We start from the raw sequence: 24,000 nt of genomic DNA on the forward strand, positions 1-24,000 counted from the left end.
GCTGCCCTGCAAGAGCTGTCGAGAAGCAGCGGGGTGGCGTGGGGGGGGACAGCCAGCCTGCCCCGTCCCTGGGCCCCATGCCGCAGCGGGCTGACGGAGCAAAGAGATGAATTGTATCATCCTTTAACTTCAAGCTGCAGTTTTCAAAGCCAGTGACAATATTTCTGATGAAAACAATTAAAGTTTTTATTCAGTTTGTTTATTGCAGTAGTAGTAATCTGAAAAAGAGATTTGCGATAATAACGTACATTTTTTTCTACTGTTAAGGGCCTTATTATTCTGTCCTTGCCAGAAAGCACATTTTAAGAGCTTAGATTCAAAATTAAATATGACTTCAGTGTTTTAAAATACAATTACAATAACTAGCCATTTAGTAGGTTTTTTTCTCTTACTTTTGACATATGGTCAATATACTAATGCCACTTATTAAAGACATTATTTTATGCTATGCTAACTATTTAACATATTGCAGCTGCCGTAGTAAATACAGACTGATGACAAGGGATGTTGAGGAAGCACGTTGCATGAACTGCTTCTTAGGTTAAATTACTACAGTGCCTGTACCTAGGTAAAGAAAAAAATCCGCCATACTTGATAAGAGAAATTTATATTATTTATATGGAACAGAACAAACCAATTTACAAGAAAGGCACTTAAGTGGGAAGCTTATTTATTAATGAGTGTAGTACACAAGCTAATGGGGTTGTAATGCAGGTGAACCTAAAGCTCGGAGGACAGCAGTCTCCAGGCTCTGCTCACCGCTTTGAAAGAGCGAGGAGAGAAAGCACGCTCAAAAACTACTTCTGCACAATTCAAAACAGAGTTATGTAAAGTCATTTTGTCTGTCTCATCTCAGACAGAAGGATGGTCTGCAAGCATCTCCCATCCGCCTGCCACAGGACATCAGTGGGCTTTGAGGGTAGTTCCAGTGCCAGGGCTGTAATTCACAGCTGCCACTAGATCCCACTTTGTCCTTTGAGGGGGACGTTCGGATGCAACTCTAAGGTCACATCAGGTCCACGGCCCCGGGCAGCACCTCTGCACAGAGAAGCCCCATAGCTCCTGGATCCCAGCAGCGAGGCATCCCAGATGTCAGCAGGAGGCTGGGAGAAGTGAGGGGCATCCTGGGGCCAAGGTGGTCCACGAAGGGAAGGGTTTGTTTAAATTACAGTTCCTATATTCGGTCTTTAACAAGCCTCTTTTGAGGTAGCAGTTTATAGACTCTTATTTCAGTTAATTATAACAGCAGTTTTTTGAAACAGTATTTTTATTGGTTTTATTGATGTGCCCTACTGTTTTTCCAATCCTGTGATTGGGTTCTGCTTGCTTACCTGGGAGAAGAAAAACTTTCCTCCCCAATTCGGAAGATGCAGGGAGCACCCACAGCAGAGGAGGGGTGGACTGCTTGGGAGGTGCTCCAGGCGGGGGGCCAAAGGCTCTCCCAAAGGCTCCCAATGCCTTTGGAGGGCCTCCCGTGGTGTCCCTGCAGAGCCACCCCTGGGTCGGCTTCGTGTCTCTCTTCTACGTACGTGCATGTGCAAAAGTGACCGTCCTGTGTGTGCGATGGGGTGTAGCTACACAAAACCCCTAAAGCGCTGATCCATGGCACTGTAGTGCATTACAAACCATAAAGAAGAGGTGCTGACAAGGGTTGATTAAAATGAAGGAAAATACTCTGTATTTTTTTGTTCTTCCTGCTGTTGTAGGGTTGTGTTTTTGGGTTTGAGGCCAAATTGGTAAGAAGTCAAGTCAATTCTTCATTGGGTAGTGCCATTTTAGGACAGATCCTGCCATTGCTTGTGGGAGACAATCTCAAAGCCCTGTAGAAAAGCTTTGGAGAGAGTATTTTTATTAACTATGCTGTTTTAACTGGCATGTATTAGCAGCTTTTTCTGAGCGTCCTATTCTCAGCCTGTGCTGACTTTGGATGATGGATGCCTGCTAGGAACCCGCATCTTGACAAGTTTCATGATGGTTTCATCTGATGCCAGTGTTTGTTTTTGTGGTTTCTGAGTGTTCATACCTGGTTTAAAAAAAATTAATACCATTTCTTTGCACTGATGTTGGAAGCTTCACAATAACACGGGGAGGGTCAAACTGGCCTCAAGGGCTTTGTCTGGTGCCTTTCCTGCCATCCGCTCTCCCATACAGCTGCTTCGCTGTGCCGTGCATCAGAAGGGCCTCATTCACAGGGGGAAAATATTTTCATAATTTTTTCAAGCAGCAGATGGGCAGCGTATCTCCAGTGGTGGCAGGAGCGTGCGCGTCAGGTCACACGCCAATCTCTGCCCTGATGGGAGATCCTGCACGTCAGGCATCAGATGAGCCTACGGTTGGTCCTAACAGGAGATGCTCAGAGGACACAGACTGCGTCACACCCAGACAGGGAGAAGCCACTTTGAAAAATGTCCTGATGAGTTGAATTCTTAAGAGGTTCCTGATTTATCTGTATCTTAATTCATTTTAATAGGCTGGAGTATCTGCAGGTGCTGTTGATTATAATTCTTGGTGCTCACTTTCATCTGGAATTCATGCACTAACGCACGTCAAGGTGGACATCCAAAGTCAGAGCCCAGTTCCAATAATTCAGCCTTAACTTTCCTCCTTCAATTTCCCCATGCACCAGTGGGGATCAGAGACCCGGGTCTTGCAGTATAAGGGTTGTAATGTGTATTTTAACTGCCTTAGGTTTTTTTTTTTTTTAAATCCATGCATAATTGGGATTATATCTATCTTGGATATGTAGAAAAAATGTAAATTTTCCTTCAGATACCAGTTAGCAACTGGGTTATTATGATGAATAGAGGTGGTGGAGTTTATGTACAAGGTGATGCTATGTGGCAGTTGCACAGAGCTGGGAAATAGTAGGGAGAGCTGTGGTGACTACCCTAAACCAGAGGAGCTAAGTGGGGAGGCGAAGGGAGTCTGGTGTGTGGTTTAAGGGTCCCCGGCAGCCAGCCCTAACACAGTTAATTGCCTGTGATAAAACCGACCTCAGAAGTCTGATGGGAGAATTCTTTTATATAAGAAAAAATGTTTTGTAACAATTTCTTGTAAGTGCTAAAATTAACTGACTTTCTTTTAACCTAATTATAGATAGAACTGATGATATCACCTATGCTTAATGTTGCCTAACATCTTGGGTGAGAGTGTGCTGCTGCTTGTAACTTGGCTGAATTTTTACTTTTTGCTTTAAAGCTCTTCATGTGAATCATCTGCTTAATTGTTGCTGGTTGAGGGTCTTTTGGGCACGTGCTTGATTTCCCCCATTCTCAATCTAGAACAGGGTGGTCCTTTCCAATGAGGAGATAGACAGAAATTGGGTTTTTTTCTCTTTTAAACAAATCTTCCAGTTGCTCTGCTGCCAAACCCACTGATTTGAAACAGTAATATCTATGAAAAGCCACTCTGATACTACGAATATTTTTCTTCTCTAAATGTGGCCCAGCTGTAGGCCTTTGAAAAGTTTTGTTCACAGAGGGGGAATGGGTCTCTCTGCAGAAGGAGGTCTCTGGGTTGTTTCTGGGGATGAGCACAGAAGTGACACAACCTCATGGTGCTGATGAGCACCACAACTAGCTGTCATTTTTTTGACCTGTTTGAATGACTTCTGCTAGCACAAATGAGGTAGAAACACACAGGATGAAATCTGGAGAGAATTAAGAATTAGTCCAGAAAATATGTGGCTGGGAGAGGGGAAGAAAGCAGTACTTGAGTTGGTGACCAGCACAGAGGTGGACCATGAAATTGCTGTAGAGCAGTGAGGTCAGACAATGAGTAGTACTGAGACGGTCCAAACAAGGTGAGTTAGGAGGATGGGCAGGAGGATGGGGGGTGGCCAGGGCTGAAAAAGCACAGAACATTGAAACTGGGCAGTGGAAGGAGGTTGGCATGGAGTGGACAATGAAGCAGAGCTTGGGGCATTGGGACACACGGCAAAAGATTGAGGTGGATGAAAAACCATAACTTGGTGGTTGTCCTTGCACCTTCACATTGTTTTAACAGAGATCTTTGTCCGTAATGAGATACGCTTCTCTGAAAACACAATAAATACATTCAGGAAAAATAAGCCAAGACCACCCACACATATCATTGTTTTCCTTGAACATGTTTCTTGTGTTCCGAGGAAGGTCCGCCGCTCGCTGATTGCTGTGTTTCCTCCGTGGTCTCGCAGTACCGTATCCCAGGGCAAGATCTTGTTTGAAATCTGTGTCTCTCTATATAGGATTCCAATCAAAACTTTAATGGTACAGGGCAGCAAGTAGCATTTAATGACCTTCAGTGCTATCACTCGAGTCTTTTGGGCATTGACATTGATTTTCCTTATCTTGGCATGTGAAGACAGGAGTCTCACTCCCTTCTTTCAAGTGGTTGCTGGTACACACAGAGCAGGATAAGGAGGCAGCGGCTTCGCAGGCACCACAGCTGGCAGCAGCGCTGGGCTGCCTCTGCTGCTTTCTTAGGCAACCTCGGTTTGCTACCGGAATTTAACATCATTAACTGCAAAAGTTGGAAAAAAGACTAGCATACTTACGTATTTCACTCAAGAGGTGCATCTATTTATTTGGGATTTGCATCTGATAACAAATTTTTTGTGCAGATGCTTCTTTTTCAGGGTAAAAGAGAGGTGCCACTTTAATGCAGAATTTCTGACCAGTCAGACCCCTAAAAATTTACATCCTCAATAACAGATAAAAGCAGAAAAGGAGAAAATATTGCAAAGCTTGTATGACAGGGAGTAAGTCTTACTCAGTTCTGAGTTCTTGTACTTGTCCATAAATGCATCAATTTCTTCTGAATAGGTCTTAAAAATAACTGCGGTGCGGTCGTTCAGCACGAATTGGGGTGTTATTTCTGTTTATTGCAGCTCTCATCCTTTTTTTTTAATCTCTTAGTACTATCATACAGACACTTCATTTATAAGAAGCTAAATTAAACTATGTAAGGATGTGCTTCCCCATGAATTTTAAAGCTAAAAAGCTGCTTTGTTCCTTGATTCAGTTGTGGGGAAAAAATGCAACACAGACATACGGCTATTTGAACTCTTTATTTGCCACGTTTACAATATTAATAACACTGTTTCTAGAAGTTGTCACATCAAGTAAAAGATCTTCATTCCAGACTGTCTTTTGGGGCCAAATTGAGACTGGATGCATGCATTTAATAAATTGTAGTCTCAAGTAGTCATTTTTGTAAATAATTAGCTTCGGTGAAAGAATAAGTTAGCATATTGTATGCATCTAATGTTGCAAATGTACATACAGCAAACTTTCCTATTAATCAACAGTCAAGCACTGTAAGTTGGGTCTCATACATAATGAATTGTTCTTAAACCTCATGGGTTTCATTGATAGAAAAATAAGAGAAAACACAAGTGTAGTAAGCTTTTGAATAAAATTTAACGAGATTGCTCTGCATCCTGTAATCGTTTTGGAATCATTAGAGACCAGATAATTCATTTGCAGTTTTGGGGTGGCTTTAGCCTTCATCTATCAAAGAAAGACTATTTAAATGACATTTAGGTGTTGATAAAATATATTTTTATTTAATTTCACAATGAAAGCTTCAGTAAAAATGCCAGCTAACTCTACGTTTATTATGTAAAAAATAATGCCGCATGACTGAGTCTTGTTTTAATGTTAATTTTTGTGTACTAATCATTACTGATTCTTCCATTTGAAAAGTAACATGCTGGCTATTTCTCTAAGAAAAGAATGATTTGGTAAGACAAGTAGAGAGATATATATGTATAAGAAAAAGACAGCCTTCACTTTTCAGACAGTGCAACTTTTTATACAGGCCTGACTTCTGGTGACTTCACATGCATGAGTGTTGTGTGGAGAGTTGTCTTCAGTCATTTGCTGATAAAATTTAAAAATGCCATTTTTTTTAAAAAAAGAGTACATAACCTTTTAAATTATATTTACCCCTCATACCTATTTCATGGCAAGAGTTACTGTTCAGATCCTAGAGAATCAGCACTAAATTCTCCTGCAAATGTTAAAAATTTACTCTGATTCAGGAGCTCTTCTCAATTAACTATACTAATGACCGTAAGCTGTGAAGCTGCTTGATCCACCTGATGTGCCACAGCTGACCAACACCTAGGGAATAGTTTAATCATGGATGCATACTGCTAGGAGCCATCCTGAACCGAAGGTGGCTTTGCCTGGTGCGGGACCCCATCCAAGGAGCAATCTCCCGAGTAGCAGGCACCAGGAGGAAGGGCATGTGCTCACCCGCACGAGCTAGTCCAGTCCTTGGGCTGCAGCACGGCATCTCGTGGGGAAAATGACCCCAAGGACCCTTTTTTCTTACTGGTTTCAAATCACTTGGACATTCTGCTCCTCTCTGATGCTCCAAGGACTGTTTTGTTCCTCAGGTGACTCACAGAGGGATTATGGCTACATCCTAAACTCTCCCCAACGGTGAAGACAGAATTCTTCTGTAATTGGACAGTATTCCCAAAAACATTTTCCTCTCCACAGCTTCCTTCTCTAAGATCCTTTTCCATAAGCTTGATGGGGTTTTTTTTTTTTCTATTTTTTGTAACCCTGCAATGAGGGTAAAAGCCATTCAGAAGTCCACCCACATTCCCCCTCTTGTTTGACGTTAAGTAGGTCTGCAGTCTCCAAGAGAGCCATGTCTAAATTGCTGTCAGATCGCATCACGCGCTCCGGCCGCCGAGCAGGGCTGCCGGGTCATGTCAGAGCCCATTCGTTATAGTTGGAGTCTGCTGCAGCAACAGGCCTCTGGTCTTTCTCCCTTAACAAGAGGATTAGCATGACAGCCACATGGAGATCTTTACAGACAGTCACCAAACACTTGCTCGGGTTGGGCTGCAATTACCCCTCGGGATGGCCGCCGAGGTTGGGGCTCCCTGACGTGCTGCAGCCTTGGGTCCAGGAGGCCACGTCCCTCTGATGGGTCCTTTGTTTTGGGAAGGTTTCTATAACATTCCCCCCTGCCTTTTTTCTTTGTCTTTTTGGGGGGGAAGTTTTGAGGGGGAAAAAAGGGCTTTTTAATACAAGATACTTAGAGGAGTCTTTTCCTGCTGTTTTATTTCTGTCCCACTCTCCTCCATTAATGCATTTCTATCAGAGCCTTTTTCATCCCTTCTGGATATCAGATTATTTTGATAATTTTTGGATAATGGGTTATTTTGATAATTTGGGGGCCTGGTTAAGGCACAGACCTCTCAGAAATCAAATGGCCAAAGAAGTGTCAAAATACAGAGAAGAAAAAACACTGACAGTAATTCTTCCTACTTACCCCAGCCTGGAGGTCCTCTTCAAACTGGAGACGCTGAGCATTGTGCTGCCCTATAAATGTGCTTGCAGATTTCCAGGAACAAACCACAACGTTTTCTGTTTCAGGTTTAATTAAAATTCAGTGTCTGTCTCTTTTTCGTGGGTGTAAATTGTGAAGCCGTCAGCACTGGGGAGCCTCAGGAGCAGCACGGGGAAGTCAGGGCTCCCTTTCAGAGAAGGGTCGTTGCATTCTGCTCCTTCTTGCCTATCACACCTTCTGCAGGCTCTGGGTTTGCTGCTTGGTTTTCCTCCTCTGCTCTCTTCCCGACTCTTCCTCTGTCCACATTAGACTCAATGATGTGGACTTCTGGTGTGGATTTTGATGAAGGCAGGCTAAGAGAGGGGTTTGGTGAGATTTTGTGCCATTTGCGTTGTGAAGAGTACAGCTGGTGATTGCTTTCACAGCACTCTGGTCATCCAAAAGCCTCTTGATTAGGACTGATTTATTTATATTTTAACATATAATTGTTGTTAATGAACAGAAGTGCTTATGGTCTTTGTTCAGGGAACACAGTGGAAAAGATTGTGGATGCCCTTGAAAAACATGGAATGGGATGTGGTTGAATAAGGGAAGGATTAGACTGGGTATAGGAAGGATTTCTTTGCAGAAGGGGTTGTTGGGCGTTGGAATGGGCTGCCCAGGGCAGGGGGGGAGTCCCCATCCCTGGAGGGGTTGAAGAGTCGGGTTGACCCAGCGCTGAGGGATCTGGTGGAGTTGAGAACGGTCAGTGTGAGGTTCATGGTTGGACTGGAGGATCATCAAGGGCTTTTCCAACCGAGATCATTCTGTGATTCTGTGAGTATCGAAATATGTGTATTTTCTACACGCCTGAAGATAACAGGATATTGCACACCCAGTGAGCTTCAGTGCATGTGGACCATGGTGTCAACACACAATTCAGTTGGTGACAGCCTGGCAAAAACTCTAATTTCCATGAGAAGGGATTGGGAAGTTGTATGTGAAAACATACGTTCCATATGTTTCTTTCTATTTATTTTTTATTTTAGATCTTTATCCCTGCTGTTACCTGAGTGGAACTGTCGTAGTTATTATAGTAATATAATAATGAATCATCCAAGTCTCCCCATGCATACCAGTGGCCTTTAGCTGACTGCAGTCTAGGAGGAGTTGCAATTATTTTTTTTGTGCTAGTTGGGGATCTTTTTTGGTTTATCTCTTAACCAAATTGAAATAAAGGGGATTCTTCATGAGCTCAGCACCTGAAGCAGTTTATAAACCTCTTGTTAGGCAAACCTCTGGAGGGTGAGGTAGTTATCCTGGGATAAAACTTTCAGGTGTGTGTGGCTACAGGCAGTGGAAGTGAGCATTGGGTATTACGTTCAACCAATCGATTATATTTAATATATACAAATATTTTATAAATATATAAATATGTTGTGGGAGCAGATACCACATTCTCATAATATTTACCCTGAGGAAGCTGCCAGCTCTTAGCTTTACCCCTAAGGAAGTTGCCAGCAGAGCCTTTGTGACATATTATCTTTATTTTAAATCATACAACTCAAGGTCCATCTTGCAGTGATCTGTTAAGGTTTATTAAGGACTGACTGAGGCAAAAAGTAGCTCAGAAATAAATAATTAAAATCATACCAGTTTAGAACATGGCTACCCACTGAGGCTTCTCCCAGCATTTCTCTGGTTTTCATAACGGTTAAGCTATTTAGGATGATACTGAAGCCAATCTGCTGCTTACATGTTTATGTTGGAAGCACGTTAGAAACTTCCAGTTCTTGGCAAGTGATTTGGAGGGAGCCTGTTAAACTGAAACAGGTGGTGGTTTTGCTTTTCTCCCGCTCTGCTAAAACCATCTTTTCCTTCATTTCATCCCATGCAAACGTAACAAGTCAGAGAAGGGACGCGGCTGGGATGGAGCCTCGGGAAGACACCTCTCAGCTGCGTGGAGGCTAGAGCCCGCTGCCTTCCTTAGTTTGCTCAGTCTTAAAAAAGAGCTGTAATGGAAATAAATATGTAGGTTTGCAGTAAGAAGGGTACGGAACAGCTGTCCAGCATGTCTCCGCTGGGGCCGTGGTGGGTTCCCATGCTGGGGCTGAGCTTACATCTCTCTTGGACTTGGCCAGCACCAAGAGCTGAGTGCCCAGGCTGGAGGTCTGCAACAGCAGTTGTTCCCTGACCTGAAAAAAGTCTCCTTTTGAGAGACATCCAACTTTAAAAAAAAAAAAAAAATTATTTTTAGATGTCTGCTTTTTATAGCTTAAAGCAAACATTATTTTTTTTCTGTTTGAGGAGTATGTCATGATAATTAAGCATCACATTGTAAGGCCATGTAGATGAGGCAGTCACCTGCAGCTGAATATCCATTTAACATCACCATAAAGTTCAGACAGAGTGCATGCATGTTAAAGGCTGGCACGTTAATGCAAACAAAAAAGTGTCAGTTAAAAAAAAAAATAAATAAAAACCAAACCTAAAACCCCTACAGTGATGATTACTTGTTGACCAAGGGAATATACAAAAATCTCCACTTTGAATTTTTTGAGATGCAGGGAGCACCCAACACAATTCACTAATGAAAACAAGTGCAATGACAGAATCCAGTGAAAATGTAAGTGGTTTAAATAAGACTACTGCTTTTAAAATAAATGCTTTGCATTATTCCAGCCACATTGTGAAAAAAGGTGTTGGTACTTTTTAAGGAAAGATAATTAAATTCTCCAGGGCAAAAGTACAACAGTCAGATTTCTTACACCTTCTGTTTAGTTTCTTGCATTTTTAGATGAATATGCTTATTTTATTTTCCTGTATAAAAGTTACCTCTTGTTGAATCACAGGTTTAACACTTGAGCTTTCCATAGGTAAAACATAATGAATGGCCACTTGGCCATCACCTTAGGTGCTGCTTGTGGCTCTACAGCCAGGAGCAAGCCCCTTCCTTGACGATCACTGAGGGCAGGACATGAAGAGAAGAGGGTCCCCTTTTTCTTGTTGTTCATTGCTAAAGATTAGGCAGAAGTACTTAATATGACTCTTAGATGGGTATTTTTCCCAGATGGTATACAACTAACTTCTTCCTGTCCAGCTTGACATTAGAGATACTCAAAGATCGATGCATGGAGTAGGATGTTCAGAAACCTTCCAAGAAGTCTAATGCTGAGCAGAGGAATTTCACACGAGGGGGAAAAATTTCCCGTGATGTAACTCATCTGCTCTCCTTTTCTTCTTGTGAATGTTTTGGGACCACTTTTGACTTGCTTTTTGAAACGTACGTATGGTTTAGTTGGACCAAAACATGGCTTTGAAGCCTGAGAAAATCCTTTAAAAGGCAGCTGGTGTTTTAAGTTGAATTTTTAATGATGAGGTAGTTTGTAGAAGGAGTGCTGCTATGTAACTTCAGAAGGGGAAAGGGGGGGAGGAGGGAAGGGAGGGGAGGAGGGCCGGTGGAAGACACCCATGCATAAGTTATGTTCGTTCTTTTTCTTTATTAATGCTGTCAAATTCCCAGGAATAGTTGTTAGCATTTCTAGCCAAGCAAAATTAATGTGATTTTTTTTTTTAAACTTTCTGCCAATTTGAAGCTCTCAGCATATATGTTGGCAAATTGACTTTGTATCCTACAGGAAAAGAAGTCAGTGCATTCTTAGAAAGCATTTTCGTCTTGCAGTTTTTGCTTTCTTGGCCGAGGTGGAGGTGGCCGTGGAGACAGCAGGCACTGTGATAGTGTCTGGGGTTGAAGTGGTGGGAGAATGGTCTCACTAAAAACATCTAGAGATGTTCAGCGGTGACAAGGCACAGTTGTTAAAAGCAGTAATTAAAAAAAAACATTTAAATTAAGACTTCCTGTGAGGGAGGACCTGGTGGAAGTGAGGAGTGTGTATGTGATGGCAGGGGGCTGGCTGAGCCTTGCTACGGTACGCAGCAGGTTACTGCAGCCCTCCCAGCTCTACAGACAGGCAAAGAGCTGATGTAATTTGTGTCATCTTAAAGATATTAATGAACCTTTACTCTCTTCCTTATATTGAACATGGAGCTAATGGCCTGACCTTGAGGCTTCAGGCAAAGCCCCAAGCAGGCCAGGCACCAGCCTCAGTAGCACTGCACCTTGCCGATTGCTGGCATGCTGTTCCCCACCTGTTCTGGGGAAGAATGATGGTATTTTGGTGCCTTTCTGGAGCCAAGAGGAAATTCTGGTGCGTGTCTGGCAGTGTCAGGCTGGGACAGTCAGAGGCAGAGCCGGGAGCCCAGCTGCTGGGGGCTGCTTGCTTGCAGAGCAGTGAGGAGACAAAGTCTTTTGGTTTTATGATGATATTACAGTCCAAATCATTTCCAGACTCCCGAGAATGTGAAACAAGATGATGTGAAAAACATAAGGTTACTGTAGTTTTGAGTGCTTTCTATGCTCTTCTGGATAAATGGAGCAGAAAAGTCTACCAACTTCTCTTTGAGATTTCCGAGGCATTATTATATTCTGTAGTTATTATATTGTCGTAGCTCTAACAATCCACAGTAAAACTGAGCCATATTCTGCAGAGTTGTACATGTGCAGAATAACGGATTATCTGTGGTGTCAAGAGCTTGGGTTGAGGTCCATGTCATTGGTATTCACACAAAAAAAGTTCATGCAGATTCTCATACCTTTTTTTTTTTAGCAAAGAGATTATTAAATAGCAAAATAACTTAGACACGAGTTTTGTAAAGCAAATTGATACTACTTCACGCACACACACACACACAAGAAAAATCAAAAGCATTAATTTCTTAATTAATTAAGAAATTGCACTTAATTTCTAGCAAAATGGATCTAAAGCTGATTCTTCATTTTTGTTTTGCCTCTGCTCCAAGCCATCAACTTGTATTCTTGTGCGACTGGAGTGTTTTAATTGTCCGCCTCCGTGTCCCTCTTCTTCTCTGCCACTTTCTAATCAGTAATTACGTGGCCTTCAGTGGTTAACAATTAATCAGAAAATGAATTGGGGCTGGGGGAGATGGCAGGGCCGTTTGATCATGAACCAGACGAGTGAGGGCTTCGCTTCTGAGAGTAACCCCGACCCAGCTCCCGCCTGCACATCATTTATCCTGTCCAGAGGCAGAGCCGGGGCTGGTGTCTGATTACACCGACGTCCCGTCGAGTTTGGCTCCACGAGCTGTTGCGGATCAAGCCTGTGAAGGCCTTCGCTCTTTTTGCAAAGGTGCCTTGTGGCAAAAGCAGACCTGGTCTCTTTTATGCCATTACTGGTACATCACACGTTTCATTTTCTTCTGCTTTCTGCTAGGAGGGAACTAACAAAATCTTTTTGCTCACTTGCAGCAAGCGCCCTGGGGAATTTGTGTTGGTTTGCTCTTTCCCCATACCTGGGTGGCAGAGATGCTCTGGTTTTCTTTTTCTTCCATTGTCTCAGTTTCTGGTGTATGTTGATATTTCTATAATTTTCTCTCCTTTCTCCTGCTTTGTGACACATCCAACCTCTCACCAGAAGACTATGCTGTTGAGTTTCAGCAGCACACTGTTGATAAACTTCTTGTTCTGGGGTCTGGCTGTATTTCCAGCTGGGGGACAAAAAGCTGCAATAATCAGAAAACCTTAGGATGGCTCACGTAGGCTTAAGATTCTGGATGTGAGAAGGTGTCTGGCAAGGCTTGCTGTTTTTGCAGCCACCCTTGATGTTGTCTCCTTATCAGTCCCCCTATCCTTTCTCTCCTGTTCATTGCTCTTGGGCTCTGATTGTTTATCAGGACCCTGAAACCGATCTCTGCAGTTTGGATAGACACCCACCACACCGTGATCTTGTAAAGCACCAGGAGAGCATCACCACCACCCCTTCACCTGCGCTGCTTTGCCTCACTGGAAGCGTACAGGTTGGGAAACAGGGCTGGAGATTTGCAAATCCAGTGTTCACATTTTCACTTGTCTCATGCACACGTTGCTCTTCCAGAGGAAAAGGGAAAAAAAAGTAGTAAAGGAAGAAGTACGTTTTTGTTTGCAGGTGCTTTTTGTTCGCTTGCTTTGCTCTTCAGTACCCTGCAAGCACGAGCTGCCATTGAAAATCAAATGAATTCTCAATTGCTTCCTTCCAATTCAATAAGTGGAGGAAAGCAGAAACCTGCCACCGTCACTGGAGGGAAAGGGGGCAGAGGGAGGCACGGGTTCGGCAGAAAGCCACTTCCTTTCCTCCTTTCCCCAGGGAAGATCCCTGGGGGGAGACGGGACTGCACCCTTGGGGGACGTGGAGGAGGAGCCTCACCTCCATCCACCCTGGAAGCACAAGGATGCGTCGTCTACCGTGGGCTTGGGTGGTTTTCTTGCTCCCTGACATTTCTCACTTACACATGGCATTTCCCTCTCACCAATCTTTTATGAATTTTTTACAGGTGTAAGCAACTTTGTGTCGTCATTGCATTTCTAGAGGTGATGGGATGCTTTTTGTTACTGCTGTTGTGAATCTTTTCACCTTTAGAAAACAGATGGAGTCTGACTCCAGATTGAATGTTTTGAGATTTATTTTTTTGCCAATGTGTAGATTATGATTATTCATTTTTGTGATTTGCGTCGTTATAATTTTACCCTCCTCTCTCTCGCAGCAGTGGGGAGTCCTCAGCCATGTGCGAGGTGTGCGAAGGCGCCGAGGAGATGACAGAGCCACTGAAGCAGTGCACGGCCTGGCTGCGCGCCTACTTCTACGAGCCAGCGAGGACGACGAGCCTCCCCGTGCCGGCCTTCCACCACCCGCTGCTCCTGCGAGGTCTGTGCCGCGGCGCACCCATCCCCTCCCCGCTCCCATCAGCCAGGCAACGCTGCCTCCTGTCTCCCCAGTTCTTGGTCAATGGCGAGAAAAATGATGCGGTTCAGCTCCCAACAGTCACTGGCTGAAAGGTTTGAGGGTGAGCGTGTCCAAAGGGCTTTTCAGGAAGGTCGTTGTTCACTTAAACCAGCTTTTGGCCAGTGACAGGGGGAATGAGGCTTAGAAACGTCTGTGTCTGTTGGCATGGACACCTCGTCCATGCCATAGAAGCGGTCAGTGGTAGGTAGGTTGCGTCAGGTAGATATTTTGATTCCTCAAAGTTGTCATAGATGCTATTTGGATTTTTTTAAACAAAGAACAAGTGTTACGCCACTCATGTATTTAGATAAAAACAAGACCTGAGAAAAGTTTCTCCTTACCATTCTCTGTTTACTGGCTGTGTTCCTGAAGACCTGGTAACAGAAGTCAATCACTTGAAATGAAATAGATCTCATTATTTAAAAAAAAAAATAAAAATCTCAGAAGTCTGCTTTTTGCAGTGCCTTCTGGCCTGTCCATAAATATCATCATTTCCCAGCGAATAAAATCTTCAGTTTAATAGATCTATTTTTTAATTGTATTAGATTCCATAATGACAAAGCACCAAAAAGGGACTAGTATCCTTGACCCTACATGAGGTAAGATATCACTGGTTTCTGTATAAACTCTAAATTATATGTACTTCTTTCTCTTTTTTTTGGTTCAAGGTGAAAGACACCTTTTAAATATGGGTGCACAGGTTTGTATTTTGAGGCGTGGGAACTATACATCAGTAGTGATGTAAAACAATGGCCAGTTTTACCTGCGAAAAGGAAGGGATGTTTTGGCAGGCACACCTTTGCAGGTATCATCTGCAAGAACTCAGCTGTCTGCTGTTAATTGCTGGTTTTATTCTAATTCCTATAAATAGTACGTTTCTTCTTGCTGTTGCACTTTCTTAATTATTTAATGGCAGCTGCAAATAGAACAACGAAATCAAAATGCCGTTGTTGTGCAGTGTCCTGCAGATACTCAGGCTGTTGCTTTCAGAAAGTGGGAGTGTTACATTTCATGAGCTTTGCCCTGTACCTTTAATGATGAACTTCTGTTCTTTTCCATGTTATGAAAATTTCTCAGTGTGACATCTTCCATAATCAAATTACAGGGTGGGTCCTGAGTACTTTTTAAACTGTGTATTTCAGTCTCCCCCTAATTTTTATACAAACATCACTTTTCTCAACTACTAAAAAATTTCATTTAGAAGTTTTAGTGAAACCATCCAGTTAACATGTGGGAGAATAAGCACCAATGACACTGATTTCAAAATGGCCAAAGTACTCATGAAGTCTGGCCTTCTAGGTGATTAAATTATCACTTGAGGACTTTTTTTTATTAGCTGGGATGAAATGAAGACCCATATTGTGAAAACTTTAGGATCGGGGTGAACGTGAACGGGCAAGGCTGCATTGGAAGTAGTTATTGCTGCTGTTCCTTCCATCTTTGAATAACATCAGGGGAATTTCTGCTTCCCAGATTATCCTCCAGAAGGTTATAAAACATTTAAAGTAGTGCTTTTACTTTTATTAATTTTCCTAAATTGGCTACTGAATTCTTTTTAGCTTGGCTAATGAAGTTTCTTGGTCTAAGCGCTGCTGATGTTGTTTCAGCTGCTGTTTTGGGGTTTAGCCCAGAGGTGGCAGGGGACTTTGGTCCTTCCTGAGGCAGCAGCCTTCTGTGCAGGCAACACTGGAAGAGACTAAAGATCATTTAAAAAATAAAAAATAAGTATATTTGTTAATAGGAAGCTTCTTGAGGGAAAGCAGTCGTCACCCTTGAATTTTTCAGGGAAAGGGAAGGAAAGTTCTTCAGCATCAAGTGCAAAACCCAGCCGAGAGCTGCCGGCGGGGTTGTGATGGGAGGTGGCCAGTGGCCATGAGCATCACCACTGGGTCTTTGCAGCCCGTGGCTCTGGGAAGGATGCGGCTGGTGGTCCTGCTGGCTGGGCTGGCCACGCGTGGGGCAGCAGGGGGGTCTGCTGGGGTCTGACCTTCTATGTGGCAGGTTTGGTGCTGGGGGCGACTGGAGTGTGGTTTGCTCATTTTAACATGTGTGGGTTCAAGTTCTTTTAGTTTAGTTCAGTTCTTTGTTTGTGGACTGAGGGCAGGTGTGCATGTTTTATGGGGGGGAGGCACGTATGTAATGGAAAGGCTAACGAAGAATTAATTGGTACAAATCACAATGATGTGATAGTATTTCTATTCTCTTACTTTCTTCTAGCAATGCTTTCATAAAATAGAAAAAAATTATATTGGAAGGAATGTGGAAATACATGTCAAAAATTTGAAGAAACTATATTTAAAAGTTATTTAGTAGAAAGGTAAGGTAAAAAATGCATTATAATGGATTACATTGTACATTTCCATTTATCTGTAAGTCAGAGATGCAGTAATGCTAAATTAGGAGTTTGGTATTTATTTACTTTTTCACATTTACATTTGAAAGTGCCTACTCATTTCTCCAGGCACTTAAAAATGCAGAATAAACATAAGCGAGAGCATGAGGATCCAAAGCTGGGAAGGCTTTTTCTCATCACACTTTCTTTACATATCTCTGCTCAGCAGCAGCTCTTCCAACAAATCGTCAAAGCCTTTGGCCCTTCTTTTCTCCCTTTCCCTGTGAATCTGATAGTGTGGTTCTTTGATATTAGGTGATTTGAGTTCCATTGTCAAGTGCTTTTGTGGTCAGGACTGATTATTGGATACTTTCTTTCTTAATCAGTGTTTATATCAATTTTTTTTTTTTCTTGTGTTAGCATCATCTGAGGACAGGAAGGGTTTTGCTTATGTCAAACACATTAAAGACGTTCCTCATTTAACAGAAAAGTGTAAAGTGCTTTCGGGATAAAGCACTTCTCAATTCAGGGTCAATTTTCTGCTGCTGCTTTTGTGCCAACGATTAAGACACAGTTCCGTGTGGAGAGAAAAACAGTGACCGTCAACTTTGAGATAACAAAAGCGGAGAGATTTGCAAATTCAGACAGCAGAGGCATCTTGCAGGTTGCGTAAAACCATCTTCCCCCCGCAGCGGCACCGGGCTCAGCATTGCCCCCACGCCCGAGGCAGCAAGCGCCTGTAGCTGCTCTGGGTGTTGGGGCTGGTGGCAAATGCACAACCCAGCCACCTCCAGGCCTCAACCTCAACCTCGACAGACAAAGACACACAGTTGGTGACCACCTGAAAAACATGGAGCTGTATGCTTTGCTTTTCTGGGCTCACGGGGAAGCCAGACACCGGTATCCCCCTTTGAACACCAAGCACCTTCCAGCAACCCCTACCCTGACAGAGAAAACAGGATAATAACCATTTCATTGCACTGTCATAATTTGGTTGCCAAGTGCATGTGCATTACCAAGGCAAAGGCAAGCTGAATTGTGACATTTACTGTTTCAGCGCCTCATCTTGTGTCTTAAATTTTTCTAAAGTGCCTTTAATTTTCTAAATTACTATTACAGGGAGGAAAAGTGTTCAAAAGCACTCTAAATACAGAATTAACCATTCCTCCTCATAACTCATCATTGCCAAAGTTTGAATCAGGAGCACTGATGCTGTAGTACAGCTAGAGGCAGGCAGAAGTTTGAAGCTGGTTTCCCAGCACTTCCAGTTGTTGGCTTACTGGCTGCCCAGTTTAGTCTGTGCAGCCAACTTATATTTTTAAAGGCAATTGAAAAACTGGAATTTTCAACACTTCATGTCATGATGAGTGCTCAGTGTGGAATTTTATTGAGCAAAGAAAAAGTCAGTTTTCCCCACTTCTCTGCAGCATGACTTCAAGGTGTTACACCTCAGAAAAATCACTGAACCTTTATAGTGGGAAGTGATTAATTGGTCTAAATGTATCATGGTCATTAGCCCTCTTTATATATGAAGAAGAAAAATTGACCCTGTTATTGTTTTGAAGCCTATGCATGAGTTGCTTGATTTGTGGGTCTGTGAAATGGAAAAGGCAATGTTAAATTGGCCAGTCATGGATTTCCTGACTTTCCTTTATTTGTGCTTTATAACCGTGGTGGTTGCGGTTGCAGAAAGCTCTGCGGCACTGGACGCTGCAGCGAGGAAGGGTTGTGTGTTTGCAGACCAGATGGCTCATTAGAGCAACAAGAGCAGAGGAAATTGGAGACACACAAGAGTTTTCCTTTGCCCTGTGACGAGCAGCAGCCCTGGAGCTCTGCCCTTTGCGTGCCGTGCCATGCCATGCCGCCGTCCTCACCGGATGAAGTCCTTTAGCTTTGCAAAACCACACTTTTATATTCTTGACTCTGGAGTTCTGGAGGCGTAGACCTGAAGCAAAGCTGTGCCTTGAAAGGATTGAGCTCCGTCCAGCTCGATCACCCTATTTCTTCAGACAAGCTCTGAATTAGCGTGCTGGTGCGAGGGAGGAGGTCTCTGCAGGTCTGCATCTGTGTCGTCTTGCAAACCAAATGCAGAGAAAAGCTGTGCAAAATGACCAAGGAGGAGCAACCTGAGAATGGAGACCGGAGAGGTGGCTTTGCAAGCCAGATTAGTAGCTGAAATTTCCTGTGCATAATGTATGATATTCATCCAAGAAGGGATATTGATGAAACAGCTCGTAATGGGAGCAGAGAGTCTTCAAAGAAGCTGGTAGTACCTCCGTTCTCCCTCCAAGATGACTTCGCTCCGTACCCAGGCCTGCAATCAATAATAACCCTGTGGTTTTGGGAGCCTTCTCCTTCAGAAGCTCAAACCAAAGCAGTGTAGGCTAGTGAGCCTGGCATAGTCCCTGCCCAAGGCCGGCAAAGCACACTGTAAAACACCGACTATGGGCTGAAGAAACTCTTCACTTCCTGGTGTCACCTCTGTGCAGTCGGCCTCATCCTTCGTTCCCACGCTGCACGCTCTCCCGTCCTTCCTGGGGTCTGCGGGTCCTGTTGAATCTCTCCCCCTAGAAGGTACCCATGGCAAAAATCCTTCCATTAATTGCATCTTGATTATTCTTTCACCTTTCTGCCAGTGGCACACAATAACACCTCTTTGTTTCACTGGTTTTGCACACTCTAAACTATTTAAAATTAAAAAAAAAAACCTGCAGCAAATTAAGAAAGAAAATTAGATTTTATGCATTCTGTCTGCAACTCAGCAAAGGCCAAAGTATTTTTTTTTTCTTCTTCATGGTTGGAATGCTCAAATCACAAGTTTTCTGAAGATTGTGGGGCTGTTAATTTGCTTACTTCTGAGACGTCAAATTCAACATCCCATGAATGCCTGCATTTAAAAGAAGTGTTTTTAATGACTGTGCTGCTTACTTTAATTACAGTGTGCAGTATATCCTAAGAGTAAATTTTTCTCACGTACAATTTAGCCAAAGACTTTTTCAATATATAAAGGTTATTTAAATGAGAAAAGCATTTACAGTATTAAGATGAATACAGATCTATTTTCCCTTGCTTTAAATTACAGATTTAAAAAAAAAAAAAAAAATCATAAAAATCATTGACTTTGTTGAGATACTGCCTTGTAAAGCTAAAAAGTTTGAAGCCAGTTTATGGATAGTAGGACAGCAACTCTGTGCTCTCATTCACTGGGAAAGCAATGGCTGGTAAAAATGTCATTCTTTAAAATATAAGAATGAGTAAACTACTTTTCAGGAGCTGCAGAAGCAGAGGAGGAATGTCCAAGGCTCAAAGTGGAGAAGGTCTGAAAAAACCTGATCAGAAGAGTCAGAGTAGCTGGAGGATACTCAGGGGTGTCAAGTGTCCTGGTCGGTCCTGAGGTCACTGCACAGCTTCGTTTTATATAACGAAAAAATATGCAGTGGTACGTTGGGGTGATTTGCAGCCCTGAGGAGAACAAGACAAAATGGGAGTTAAGGGTGAGAGCAGGTGGGGAATGGAAAGGATGAATCTGACCTATGAATGATTTCGTTGAGCTGTGGGTAACTTGGGTCATGAGTAGAAAAAGCAACCATAGGCATTTTGAGTACATCTTAAACCTAAGAGTTTTCTGCTAACTTCTAGAATGATGTTTGTGTGGTGTTAGCAAGACAATAAATACTAAAGTCAATATCTTCACAATTTTACTATCTTTATTAACTTCTAATTCTTAATGTGATGGCCTATGGATATGAGAGACATAGCCATAGAGACATAGATATGTCTGAGTCCTATATAGTTTTAATTTTCTTCAGTCCTGTGTACGACTTGTAACTTTTTTTGCCCTTTTAAAATAAATTCTGACTACTCTTAATGTCTTAAATGACTTTCCTAATAGGATCTAATATACATAAACCAACACGCAGTATCTGAAAATACGCCAGGTAGCTGGAGCTTACTAGGATAATGGGCAGCCAAACAGGGTGCTAAAGCAAGACAAGTGCTTTTGGGTTTGTCTGGAACTTCTCTGAGTAGGTATTTTCATGGGGGAGGGACATGTGTGTACGGGGCAACGTATTTACTTAGTCCCATGGTGATCTTTTTTTCTCAAACATAAAATTGAGACTATAAAAAACAGATATTACATCAAGGGCCAGTTCCTGTGATTTCCTTCTTTTGCTTTAGATGTGTGTGTGTATATGCATATAAATATATAAAAATGACTTGGTTTTGAGAGGCAGGTGCAGTGCAGCTGACAGCCCTACCTCTCACTGGTGCAATGAGGATGATGCAGTGACCAGGCCCCAGGCCAGGCGCAGCCACTTCGTTGACCACCATCCTCAAAGCATAACCATCCTCTATAGGAAAAGCAGAAAACTCAGCCTACAGAAAAACTCCAGGAACCAACCTGCCCCAGTATTATCTCTCCATGTTTACCTTATTTCCAGTAAAAATTGAAAATTCATTGAATTTCAACCGGGAAAGTATAAATCCACCAGCATTACCAGGTTATATTTACATTTTTGCAGAATTGAGTTGCGCTGTTGGGTAACGTGCTGAGGAGGAGGCAAGTCTTGCCCTTTCCTAGACAAATGCAAAATGTCATTCTTGCCATTTTTTTATGTTGCAGTTTGTGAAATTCTCTAATTTCGTTGTAGAGTTTGAATTCACTAAAGGAAAAAAGTTGAGAAACGTTTCTGACTTTCCCTTTTTCATTCCTGCAGCTTCATCAGGCATGCAAATACATTTCTATTTAGGCTTTTATAAAATATTATTCTAAATTGATATGAAATAATCTGTTTGAAAATGTTAGTACTTCACATATCTGGACATGGCAGATTCAAGTGCAAAGAGATGACAGGCTTTCATATTTCTTTCTGCCAACACAAAATTCAAATTCCGGAGACTGGCACCTTTTTTTATTACCATTTCATGTGAGAATAGTTTTGATAAGCAGAAAGTCACTGTTTTGCTAGACATTTAATGGATTTTTACAATCCAATACTTTCCTACAATTTTCTTCAAACAGAAATCAATCCTCTCCAACCTTCAAAAATGAAAACAACAAAACCCAAAAGTAGTCCAGTTACTTGTGTGTCTCAAATTCTTTTTCCAGCCCAGTTGGCCCATTGTTTTCTATCAACTATGTGTATTTAAAAACAGAACTAAACCAAAAAAAAAAAAAAAAAAGAATCAGTACAAATGCATTCTGGACAGAAGTATTTACAAAATTCCTGGCCCAGTTCCTATTGAAATCAGAGCAAAATCCCCACAATTTTCAGTGGAAGCTTGTGTGGTTTTAAGTGTGTATTAAGGAGTGCTCTTCATTTGAGTTCATTGTTCATGGGATAAATTGGCTGCCAAATATACACCGTTTATGACAATTCAGGCCTTATTAGGTGCAAACATCCTTTTTGCCGCTGTGCCTGGCACACTGTTGGGATTTAGGCAAAGCATTTTGGATTCACCAATTCCAGGGATGGCAGAGGAAACATAACTTCTTGTGGTTTGTAGGGTTTTGTTGGAGCCTTGAAGAGTAACCGTGACCTTTGAAAGAGTCTAAGTATGGGGAGAGCGATGTCTGTCCTGTCATGGGGAAGGTAGTGAAAGGGTCAGTTATTAAAAAAAAAATGCATTGTATTTTCAGTAGGATAATTCTTTCTTGTCAATATTCTTGACATTAATCACAGGTAGGCCACAGTCAGAATAAAGGAGTGTTATCTAAATGGGGTTTTCTTAAGTAAAAGTGGATTGAAGATCCACAGCCGATGTTCACCTGTATGATGGCAAAACTCTTACTGGCTCTCAGAGAATTTGAGGGTATTGGAGCAAGTCATGGTGACTCTGCAATAGCATCAGAGATGCATGAATCTTGAAATTATTCCAAAACCAGGCTTCTTTTTCGAAAGGAAGGGTTTGTGTTTGGTGTCTTATGCTATTTGGTATGAATTCAGTGATGCTGCGGTTGGGATGGCCGGGGTGGGGTGGGAGGAGATGGAAGTGCAGCATCTGCCCTCCCTTTGCTGCTCAACCTCCTCGCAGCCCTGTCTGCTGGGGGACGGTCCCCTCCTTTCGTGGAGAAGTTTCCAGGACTTCACCCAGCAGAAAGCTCTGACGCTGTCACGAGTTCACGTATTTATCTTTGCATATAAGTGCAGCTGGACCAAGGTCAGGACAGTTTCACTGTAATTAATCTGCAGCTATAAAAGCCACGTGCATGGGATGCTTCTTTATAAAGTCAGCGTGTTCAAAATCAGACCCTTCTCCCTCCATGAAATAGAAGGAGTAAGTTGACCCTGATACAAGAAATATTTTGACCAACATGGTAACGTTTGACGTTGCTGCTTGTAGATGAGATTTAGATTTAAAAGGTAAGAATTGAAAATGGAGAAAAACAAATACCAATGTGGGAAAAAGACTTCTTGTATCCAGAGTTTTGTGGTCATCATCTTCACCCAAAGCCCCAGACCTTAGCAACCTGCTAGCATTGCAGACCTGTGAGGAATAAGTTTAATTTAATTCATTTTTCCTTTGATTTGTTTGCTTGCTTGCCACACATGCAGCCCCATGTAACCTTTGCACCCCCACTTAATAACAACCTCTATAATCAAGATAAAAAGAAAGGATTTTATAAATATAGCCTCCACAACTATTTTATTAATGAACTTTCAGCCAAGTTTACTTAAATCCTCTTATCGATGGGAAATATCATCAGTACTCATATACATTTAACCTGTTTGGTATTTTAAAGGTAATGTGCTTAATGTGACTGTTACTATGGTGAGCACCTTGTTTCTAAATATCACTGTCAATTTTTTTTCAGAAAATCAAAATATAGTGGCATTTACAACAGCCTTCATGTTAAAGGCACATAGATAAATTCATCTGAGGGGAAGCCATTTTATAATATAGATACTTTGCTGCTACTTGACCTAAGGATGCCCCTTTCTGACCTATTTCCAAGACGTTTTGCCATATCTCCTTTTGGAGTTTGTGAACATGTGGGCTGGCGAGAATATTCTGGGAAAAACAAGGACTTGCTTAACTATAAAAACATACTTTTCACTAGAAATTTGCATCCCGCACTCTTCTCAGAATAAAATATGCAAGAACAACATAAATGGCATACTCTTTTTTTTTTTTCTTTCTTTCTTTTTTTCCCCATGAATTGGGCCTTTGATGTTCAAGAGGAGCCAGTATTAAAGGACATCCCTAGAAGGCTGTAGAAATTGTTCCTATTTATGACAAATGTAAAATAGTACAAATCTAGCTGAATGTGATGGTGTCATTAGTTTGTGAATCGCATCCTTGAAAATAACTGTGGAGGAGCCAAATCGGTTTAAAAGAAGATAACAAAATGGTTTAAGCTACTTAGGTTGAATGCCAATTATATTTTAATATTCAACTGAGCATATTTTACTAAGAAAAAAGGCAGCGTCGACGCATGCATAACTCATTGGCAGCGTCGACCAGCTGTGCCACTCTTCTCTTCGAATCACTTTGTGCATTTTAGTAGCATGGTAATTTAGTAGAGAACTACCTGAGTGATGGCATTTTCAATGAGCAGGT

At 42.2% G+C, this 24,000-nt stretch overlaps 1 protein-coding gene across 2 annotated transcripts in view; it reads left to right on the forward strand.

Annotated features, from left to right (window-relative positions):
• The window catches only part of MGMT (O-6-methylguanine-DNA methyltransferase), a 172,006-nt gene that overhangs the window by 121,840 nt on the left and 26,166 nt on the right, over positions 1-24,000 (forward strand). For both annotated transcript variants that reach the window (XR_012624053.1, XM_074831546.1), the window contains exon 5: positions 13,867-14,027. Coding sequence is in view for 1 of the 2 variants with exons in the window: in XM_074831546.1 (XP_074687647.1) it covers positions 13,867-14,027 (161 nt within the window). In the remaining variant the exon portion in view is untranslated. The remainder of the gene's footprint in view (positions 1-13,866; positions 14,028-24,000) is intronic.

The sequence above is a fragment of the Strix aluco genome, chromosome 7, assembly GCF_031877795.1.
Source record: "Strix aluco isolate bStrAlu1 chromosome 7, bStrAlu1.hap1, whole genome shotgun sequence".
Lineage (NCBI taxonomy): Eukaryota > Metazoa > Chordata > Aves > Strigiformes > Strigidae > Strix > Strix aluco.